Genomic DNA, 9546 nt, shown 5'->3' on the forward strand with positions numbered 1-9546 from the left:
CGTGACCAGTTTGGGTAGAAAGACGGAGAGCGAAGCCCTGGGTGATACAAAGTAAGAGATCAATAGAAACAGAGGGGGTTGGGAGAGACAAGCACGGTGATTATAATAATAATAATATTATTGTTATAATGTGGTTTTCTTTAAACATCCTTTGAAAAGTAACCAAAACCCTCTCCTTCCTTTTTGTCAGTTTTGATAGTGTGGCAGGGATCCCCAGATATCAGATAAAATGTCTACAGTGTGGCTACCACACAACTGAAGAATGATGGGATAAATATTTTATTGTGCCACAAATTAAACATTCTGAAATAGGAAGCATTTGTTTGCTAATCATGCATTTGACTTTGCTTGCTCGTTTGTTTTGCAGCTTGACATCAAACTGCACAAACATCCAACATGCAAACAACTTTTAAGCCCAGGTGTCCCTTGTAAAGTCATGCAACCTCAAAAACCTTTGGAGTTCCTGTGTTGCATTTACTCAAAAACCACATGTTTGCACTGTGCATGGTAAGAGAACACACCGCACACACATATATGACCTTAAGGGTGAAGGTTTTCGTTGTTTTGCACGGAGAGGGAACAGTTCTGCTATTTTTAATTCTCCCTCGAAGGACAAGAGGCATATCTTCTATTAAATACTAGAAGGAAAAGTAAAACTAATGTGATTCTATGACTTTCCCACTGTACATCAGAAAACAGACAAACAAAATATACTTCTATATCATTCTTCATAACAATGTATCGATGGCTGGAATGCAAAACCTATCTGCAAATTTTTCAATTTTGGGTTTTTGCATTAAATGGTGAACAATGGGATGACTCCACATTTTCAGTCAATCTGCAAGATAATCCCCCCCTTTCTTTTGACATAAATGTCAAATGACAAAACTCCTATGTGCACAATGACGCAGAAAAAAATAGGAAAAAAACACTCATCTGCATTGTCAGTGGTAAAAATATATGCTATGTATTTTTAAATTATAACATAGAAATATAGTCTGTGAACAACAGACTATTCTTGAATATCTTTAACAAAGACCATACAATAATCAAATTAAACGTTTTTTTCATTTCCTGAAAAAAGTGTTTTTCAGATAGGAGGTTTTGCACTCCAGTCATCGATATGTCACAAATAAACAGAAATAATGCTCCTGGTATGTGGTAAAAGGTTTTCAATGTTTTTTCAACACAGTTACGCTGTTTTTATCACCATTATGAGCAAATAGAACGCATGATGGGTAAGAATTTAGCAACAACAGAGGCTCATTATGTTATTTTCCTGTATGAATGATTCCTGCTTGTGCATGTGGGTCTGATCAGATCTAGGGCCTCAAACATGTAAAACATGATTCCCCATCATTCAACGGTTTCTTTCCAATTAGCTAAATGACCATTTAGTATGTTTAGCCTGAAAATAGGTTGATATAACATAGGTTTAATGATTGTTTATTATTCATTAGGTCTGAAAGACCGCCTCCTCAAGCCACCACCTTAACATGGTGGAGGGGTTTGCGTGTCCCAGTGATCATGGAAGCTATGTTGTCGGGGTCTTTCTGCCCCTGGTAGGGTCACCCAAGGTGAGGGACCAGACAAACGTGGCTCAAGAAGACCCCAATGAAGAAGACCTGGTTTTCTTTTGCCCGGCCGCGGGACACCGGGGCTCCTCCCTGAAGCCGGGCCCGGAAATGGGGCTCGATGTCGAGGGCTTGGTCCCCGGACCTCTACCCATGGGACTTGGCTGGGCTCAGTCCCAAAAGGGTAGCGCAGCCCCCCTCCCCCCTCTTCAGCACCCATGGAGGTCAGGTGCAATGTGAGCTGGGTGGTGGCCAGAGTCGGGGACCTTGGCGATCCGATCCACGGCTGCAGAAGCTGCATCTAGGAACATGGAACGTTACCTCTATGGTGGAGGAGGAGCCTGAGTTTGGGGTTCTGGCTAGATACAGATGGACTCTTTTTTACTCTGGAGTGAGAACTGAAGAGTGCCGGGTAGTTGAGGGCATAATGATTGCATTTGGTGGTGGCAATCTGCATTGCACTACCACTCACTCCGCTATTCTTGCAAAAGAGGAACAACATATACAGAGTTTATCTTGTTTGCATTTTAAAGGCTCGTTTCACTCTTGGGTTATCCCATGAAATCTAGAATAAAGTATAACATTGTGGCAAGGACGGTGCTCTCTGCTGGCTAAATTGCAAACTATCAATAGGGTCTTTCATTCAGTTAACTTCTAAACTCGTACTCTCGGTCACGACTAAAGCGACTAAATAAAGATGTACGGCCTTTCCATGATTTTTTATTTTTTTGGAGTGATGGAAGTGTACATTTTGTTTACTTTGACAAAGTATCAAAAACTAAAGAACATAGAGAAAAAACACTTTTCAGAATCTTCTTCCCGTGGCAACTAGACTGGACTTTCTTACCTTGAAGACATTTCACCTCTAATTGGAGATGCTTCCTCAGTTTGAAAGGACTGTGGGGAGTTTTCTGTAAATACACTAATGTGTAGCTTGTTCAAACCAAATCCAAAAAAAATCATAACCATATACACACAAAAGAAGGGACCATATTGTGACTACAGTGCATGCAGATTCGCACACAGGCATATTTTCAGGGGAGTCAAACTCATTTTAGTTCAGGGGCCACGTGAAGGAAAATCTATCATCAAGTGGGTCAGACAGGTAAAATTATGACATTAATACTGTTAATGTGCCTAATGTTCAATTCACCCCTTAAACTTGGTTTCTTTAAGCTTTGCAAGCCGGATTAAACCTGTTTGTTGGCTCGGGGACCTGGAGTTTGACTTATGAGTCCTCCGACTTGTGAGTTTTCCGAAATATGAGCCGTCGCTCGGTCAAATTTTTTTTTTTTGCTTTGTAAAATTAACCAAGATCTGAGTTACGAGTGATCGTAAGAAGCGTTTGCGAGAAGGCATGGCACATTGATGGGGAATTCGTGCGGCAGACAACAGATTTGGAAGAGTCATTAAAAGCCATCAGGTTGGTTTGATCATTTTAAAAAGAGGACCGACACTGACTTCCCTCGCTAAATTAAGTCTAGTGATAAAGCGTAGCATAGAGTGCAAGTTAAATTAGCAATTCACTGTCGCAATAACTGTAGTGAGTAAGAATAAGAACAACTTTATTTATCTCGAAGGAAATTGTTGTGCTAGCGTTACAAGAAAAACATAACAATAATAAATAATAGTATAAAATTGTATAAACAGTATAAAAAAAAGGGGGGGGGGGGAGAATAAGAAATACTAATAAACTATCAAGTGTTAAGACATGAAATGAAAAGCTCCACCAACTTCCAGCACTGACCTCTTCCGCCTCCACCAGCATCTTTGTCAGATATTCATGGTAAATACACTTAATAAAACCAGTTCATTTCTTTACGTTTTCCTTTTTATGTGTTATTATTTTCCATAATATGTTATTTATGAAGGACTTTTTTCTTTTTCAAACAAAGCAGGGGGCTGGAACAGATTTATATTTTTTTTCTGCAATACCAGCGATGTATGGTATGACTTTGTCCTTGCATTTTTTTACCAGAAAGGTCGTATTAGTGCCTATCCTAATTGAGCCTTTGTCAAAACTGTAACAAACAGACATAAAAGCGCCAAAACACAGGTCAAAACAACTCTCCTGTTTACAAAACAAGCCTGTGTTATTGTTCTTTCTTACTGTACTTATTTTCTTGTTGACAGTTTCTGCAAGTGAAAAGCGAGCATCCTTGCATCACCAGATGGATGCACTTTATTAAATTCATTGGATTTGGTGACTCCCAAAGCACAAGATCACTTTTCCTACATTTAGATAAACGCCTGGGCGTTAATGGAGTTGATCATTCACGTATACGAGGAAAAACGACCTGTGAGCTGATCTTATCTTAACTTTTGACCATTCCCTTTAACACCTCAAAGGACAGAGATCAAAAGATCAATTGGCGAAATAGTCAAAAGAGCAATAAAATTCAGGTGTTTCTCACCTAAAGAACCATGAAATATTTTTTTATCTAATATTTTAATTGCATTGTTGATGTGGTTTTGAAGATTATAAACAATATTTCTCTGTCATTTCCAAGGTGGTAAATCTATGTAATAGACCAGGGGTCGGCAACCCGCAGCTCTTCGATCCCTCTGATGAAGCTCCATGTGGCTTTTGAAAATAATTAAACTAAATTAATTAAATTAAATTTTATTTCATACATTAAAATGTATTTTATTTCAGTTCATTCATTTTGAAAATGTAATTTTAAAATTTGAAGATGACACCGATCTTGTAACATCGAAATAAAACGCCTCAAACAATTTGTGTTGCTCTTAATAAGCGACCACACACACCAGTAAAAGGATGAGAGGACGGCATTTTCAGTTTGGTGTATTTTTTTTTACATAAATACAAGAAGGACTCAAACACACTGTGAGTTTTTTTCAACACAGTAAAAAACACCGAAAAAATTTTGCTGCATGCAGAAATCTAATTATTTTCTCTGCAGCTGTTCATTAATTAAAAAAAAAAAGCGACACATATTTGTCTGTATAGGCAAAAAAAAGTGTATGTGTCGTGTTAATTCATTTTAAATTTCAAAGGGGCTCCCTGTGTTTTCCTTACTGTGTGCAAACGGGCCCAAACGGCTCTTGGAGTGGTAAATATCGCCAACCCGTGGACTAGAAGTGAAAGCAAAATGCCAAAAACTTGCTTTGCATGTCCACTAGAAGGCGCTTGAATCGAAACTCAAGACAGGGTCACTAAAAACTGTTCAGACAACCAGGAAATGCACGGTTCGGGCCTACAGACGAACATGCTCACATCCATCTGAGGAGTTTTAAGAGTTGATGTCGATCGCTGTCATGGATGAAGACGCGGACCAGCGGCTGCCTCTCGAGCAGGAGCTCACCTGTCCAGTGTGTCGGGGGATTTTCCAGGATCCCGTTCTGCTGCAGTGCTCACACTCCTTCTGTCGAGAGTGTGTGGAGAGAAGCAGGCAGGTCAGCAGTAAGTGTCCGGTGTGCAGAGACTCGTTTGAGGAAGACCAAATTATATCTAACCGTGCGCTTGCTGGCGCGTCCGAGTCGTTCCTCAAACAGGCCCACTGGGGGGCTTCCCTCAAATGTCCCACGGCCGAGACGTGTAATATCCACTTGAGGAGTCTGGATCTGTACTGTGAGAAGGACGAGGAGCCCGTTTGTGTTGAATGTGTGAGTCTCCACAGCGCGCACGGGTTGCTGTCCATCCGAGACGGAGCGCAGCGATGCAAGGTACGCACTTACCGCTTAGGTGTCGGATCGGACCGGAAAACTTGGAAATACACGATTGTTTTGGTTTGTTGTTTTGGTTCTGCGTGCAGAACGTCCTTTAGGAGGACGCTAGTTCCACAGCCTATTGAGAATAGTGCTTAAATGTTTGGATTTGCTTTCGAATCGAAAGTGAAAACAGTCCAGATGCAGAAAAGGGATTTCGCGTGGTGGCCAGAGACCCCATCAAACTGTGACTGTCAGCTCTTGACACATTTTATTAACGTTTAAAGATTTTGGATACAATTCAGAGTGGCAACTAAACTGACCTTACATTGAAATAGATTTACTTACAACAATATCCGAGATCATAAATTCAAAGTTCAATCAAGAATAAGAATAAGAACCACTTTATTTATTCCGAAGGAAATTCTTGTCCCAGAGTTTCAAGTAAAACATAACAATAATAAATAATAGTACGAAATTGTATAAACAGTATAAAAAAGGGGGGAAAAATAAGAAATACAAATTAAACTATAAAGTGTCTAAGTAACAAGTCAGGCTATAAAGTGTCTTAAGTACAAAGATTTAGAGATTTTTTTTTGAGAAACTATTCAAATTTAATATGGTATATGTCACCCACTGCTTTTTTTTTATTTTTATCTTTTTATCTTTTAAGATTTCACTTGTTTTATTTTTTTCTTTTTTTGCCCTGCAGAAGGAGCTGAGCTTCATTGTCAGGATTTTTGAGAAGAAATTGGAATCATCAGAGACAATGGCACGCAAGCTCAGCAAAACTGTGGAACACATCAAGGTAAAATGACTGCCTTTTTTTTTATCTTGCCCCTTTTGAAAGACACAAAGCATCATAATTATTGTCACCATGGTAACAGATGCTGAAACCTGAATGCTGAAACTTTTGATTTGACACAGTATCAAGCCAACCAAGGGGAGAGACAGATCAGGGAGGAGTTCGAGAGACTTCACAAGATCCTGGCTGCTGAAGAGAACAGGCGTCTGAATGACCTTGCAGCTGAGGGGAGACAAAAGACCTCCGCTGTTGAGGATATGATTGCAAAATTAAGTTTTGATATTGTCTCTTTGAAAAAGCTCATAGATGATGTAAAAAAGGAGATGGGAAAAGAAGACCTACCCCTCCTGCAGGTAAGAGGTGACTTAAAGTCCTCCATATCTTTTTTCTGTTTGATGCCACTTTTAAAATGTTTTAAATACATTTTAATCCACGAATACATTCTTTCTTCTTTGTTGCAGAGTTTCCAAAAAGTTAAAAGAAAGTAAGTAACTGCAAATGTTCATATATCTTGCACCTAAGAAAGCCTTAATATCCAGAACATGGCGATTTTATATCATTAGCTTCTATTTCTGGTGAATGTGATGCAGCTCTTTTAGTCTTACAGTCCCAATGATTTGCAATATCCATGTGTTTTAACACTATTTGGATCTCTTTGCCAGTGCCCATTGGACTCAGGAAGAACCCCAATATCCTCAGAACTCTCTTTTAAACATGGGCGAACATGTCGGCTCCCTGGGCTTCAAAATCTGGAAGAAACTACAGGCTCATATCACATATAGTGAGTGAAACAAACCTTGTGTTTTCTTCTTTTTTTGTCCAGCTTAAGTGCAAGATTTTTCAGACGTCGGAAAAAGTAACAGTTGGCACAAGAATACAAACCACCTGCAGTGATGGACTACGCGGAACTATTGTTCTGCCCCTTCCTCCCATCGTAGTGAAAGTACTTTTAACTTAGAAATAGAGTAGTCTTAAAATATTCCATAACGGATACAGGTTGAAAAGAAAGTGCAGATCTCATCTCAGCAAAGAGACATTAACCGCCAAAAAATGACCAAAGAGATTTATAATTACCTTTCTTGATAGCTTGCCGTGGTACTGCTGTAAACCTTTTTTTTTTTTTGCATCTGTTGAGTGCAGATCCAGTGGTGCTGAATCCAAACACAGCGTCTCCATGGTTGTCGTTGAGCACTGACTTGACCAGCATGAAGGAAAGCTCAGAGCGGCTCACGTTCCCCGACAACCCAGAGCGCTTTGAGCCGTGTGTGTTCGCCCTGGGGGCCGAAGGCTACACGTGCGGTAAACACAGATGGGAGGTCATTGTCGGAGAAAACCCCAAGTGGGTCTTGGGGGTGTGCAGGGAGTCGTTGATCCGCAAAAAGAAGTTTACCATCTCCACAAGCCGAGGGGTGTGGGCCATAGGGCTCAGCAAAGGTGTGTACTCCGCCTTAGTGCCTGAACCCACAGAGCTACACGTGCAGCAACGGCCAGAGAGGATCCGTGTTAAACTGAATATGGATAAAGGAGAAGTTTCATTCTGGGATGTCGGAACAGAAAAGCACCTGGTTACTTTGACGCACCCTTTCAGTGAGAAAATATTTCCTATTTTCGGCCCTGGTCTCCAAAGTATACCGATGACTCTGGCTCCGGGAAAAATTGTTGTACACTCTTCCTGACTGGACGGTGTGTGTTTGTCTACAATATACAGCAAAATAGCCTTGGTATAAATGAATAACTAACAACATCGAAGATATCGCAAATGTGTCTTAAGGATTACCGTATGTCTGTGGAGGTGTTCTGATATTTGATTATGACAACTGATAAATATTTCCATTTAATCAAAAGTTATTTTTATCATTTGAAGCCAATCAACATTGCTTAAAATTTACAGCACAATGCATAAATACCAAACAATAGAGTACTTCTTAGTCTTTTTCTTTCGGCAGTTCCCTTCAAGGCTCACCACAGGGAATCGACTTCCTGAACCCAAACCTATTCTCTGTTCCCTCTTTTTTTCATACCTTCTAACTTCATGTTCTCTTTCACAATATCCATAAGTCTTGTTTTGAGTCTTCCTCTTCCTCTCAGTTCCTCAGCATTGTTCTACCAATATATTTACTCTCTGAGAAAACATGTAACACAACTTAGTACATCAGATGAAATGAAAAGACTGTTTAAATCATTGAATCTCCCTTTCCCCATGTTAGGCCTCCAAAATTCACAGGACTGTCTGTCATAATTTTAATCCAGTATTTATATTCAGAGCGGGTCCTACTCTTTAAGAGGCAAAGGATAATTAACTGGATTGAAGAAGCCTGAGTGTGCTAACCCATATCTGCCTTATAATTTCCTGGTGGTAATTTTGTCCTGTCTGCCAAAAGTCCAAGGGTTTCCGACAATGATATTTCAAGCCACCCATTCTAATCTTTTTATCTTGGAAGGAAGAGACATATAGCAGAACTTAAATGAGTGTAAGAAGGTTACCAAAGTGTGTTATATTTCAAACATGTTGTTCTGCCTAAAGCTCATTTTGTAAATCCTGGTTGCTGTGTGATAATATCTGTGAATAAATTTGTAAAATGTAAATTTACCCTGAGCATTCGAAATGGACCACCCTGTATTCATTATATTTGATCTTCTTTAGTGTGGGAGTTCAAATCACTGCCAGATTAGTCATACAAAATGATTTATACCTGTTTGAATCTGCTACAACACCATGCATGAGCAACATGACTGGCCTGTGTCATGGGCCAGCTTACAGTACTGTCATCTGCTCTTAAAAGTGATATCAAAACCTTAAGTCAGACTTTCAAAAATGAAGGATTTTGCTCACGCCGTATTCAATGACAACAAAAGGAATTAGGATCCTGGAATTTGTTCCTATTCGTCACCCTTTTTTTGGTTGTTGTTGTTTGTTATTTTTTTTATTTTTTTTTTTATTTTTTTTTTGCAAAAAAGGGTCCAAACGTTCTTTCAGTGGCAATTATTTAAACCATTTTGGAGGAAAATTTTAATATACAATATTGGGTAATTTTTCCAAAAAGACATTTTATTAACAGAATATGTATTTAATAGTGAAATCAAAAACCTTTTGTCAGAGAACTTTGCCTTCTTGCACACCCCAAAGTTATCCTATTTTATGAAAATTTCTAAAGTAGGGGTACTCACTGTGGCATAACAAGCTATACAGTGGTTGGACAAGAAGTAGAAAATCCTGTTATTCACACAAAAATCCGTTTTATCAGTTGTCTGGATTTTTATCTGTATGGAGAGAGGCTCCAGCAACCCAGAATAAATATGGTCAACGACTACACGAATGAAAAGGAAATCATCATTTCTGTCCTATTTCTGTACAGAAGAACTGTTACACTGTGCGACACTCTTCTCTGACATTTCACAGGGTTGATTTTAAAAATAAAGTGAATCGTGAAAGCATGAGTCTACCTATTCTCATCCCAAGTGAGAGGCGGTACCGCAGGTTTGGGTCCTGATGTTTTG

At 39.4% G+C, this 9546-nt stretch overlaps 1 protein-coding gene and 1 long non-coding RNA gene across 2 annotated transcripts; one reads left to right on the plus strand and one right to left on the minus strand.

Annotated features, from left to right (window-relative positions):
* Positions 1–4838: 4838 nt before the first annotated feature.
* Positions 4839–9440, plus strand: trim35-28 (tripartite motif containing 35-28). The gene is made up of 6 exons (XM_086153963.1): positions 4839–5261; positions 5956–6051; positions 6171–6401; positions 6510–6532; positions 6711–6829; positions 7189–9440. The coding sequence occupies exons 1-6, from the start codon at positions 4839–4841 to the stop codon at positions 7722–7724; spliced, it is 1428 nt and encodes a 475-aa protein (XP_086010089.1). The 3' UTR covers positions 7725–9440.
* LOC147230564 (uncharacterized) lies at positions 4841–5927 on the minus strand. Its single transcript, XR_015106715.1, has 3 exons — positions 5274–5927; positions 5052–5164; positions 4841–4960 (listed from the first exon to the last, which is right to left on the minus strand). It is a non-coding gene; the product is annotated as an uncharacterized LOC147230564 (long non-coding RNA).
* Positions 9441–9546: the final 106 nt, after the last annotated feature.

This window comes from Fistularia commersonii, chromosome 10 (genome assembly GCF_037954325.1).
Source record: "Fistularia commersonii isolate RoL2024-O1a breed Wild chromosome 10, RoL_Fcom_v1.0, whole genome shotgun sequence".
NCBI classification, from domain to species: domain Eukaryota; kingdom Metazoa; phylum Chordata; class Actinopteri; order Syngnathiformes; family Fistulariidae; genus Fistularia; species Fistularia commersonii.

What these genes read in the sequence shown, in the direction of transcription:
- trim35-28 (XM_086153963.1), top strand. Translation starts at nt 4,839, where the DNA reads ATGTCGATCGCTGTCATGGATGAAGACGCGGACCAGCGGCTGCCTCTC. An exon ending in AAGACCTACCCCTCCTGCAG is followed by an intron (nt 6,402 to 6,509) that starts GTAAGAGGTGAC and finishes TCTTTGTTGCAG; the next exon opens with AGTTTCCAAAAAGTTAAAAG. An exon ending in ACAGGCTCATATCACATATA is followed by an intron (nt 6,830 to 7,188) that starts GTGAGTGAAACA and finishes TGTTGAGTGCAG; the next exon opens with ATCCAGTGGTGCTGAATCCA.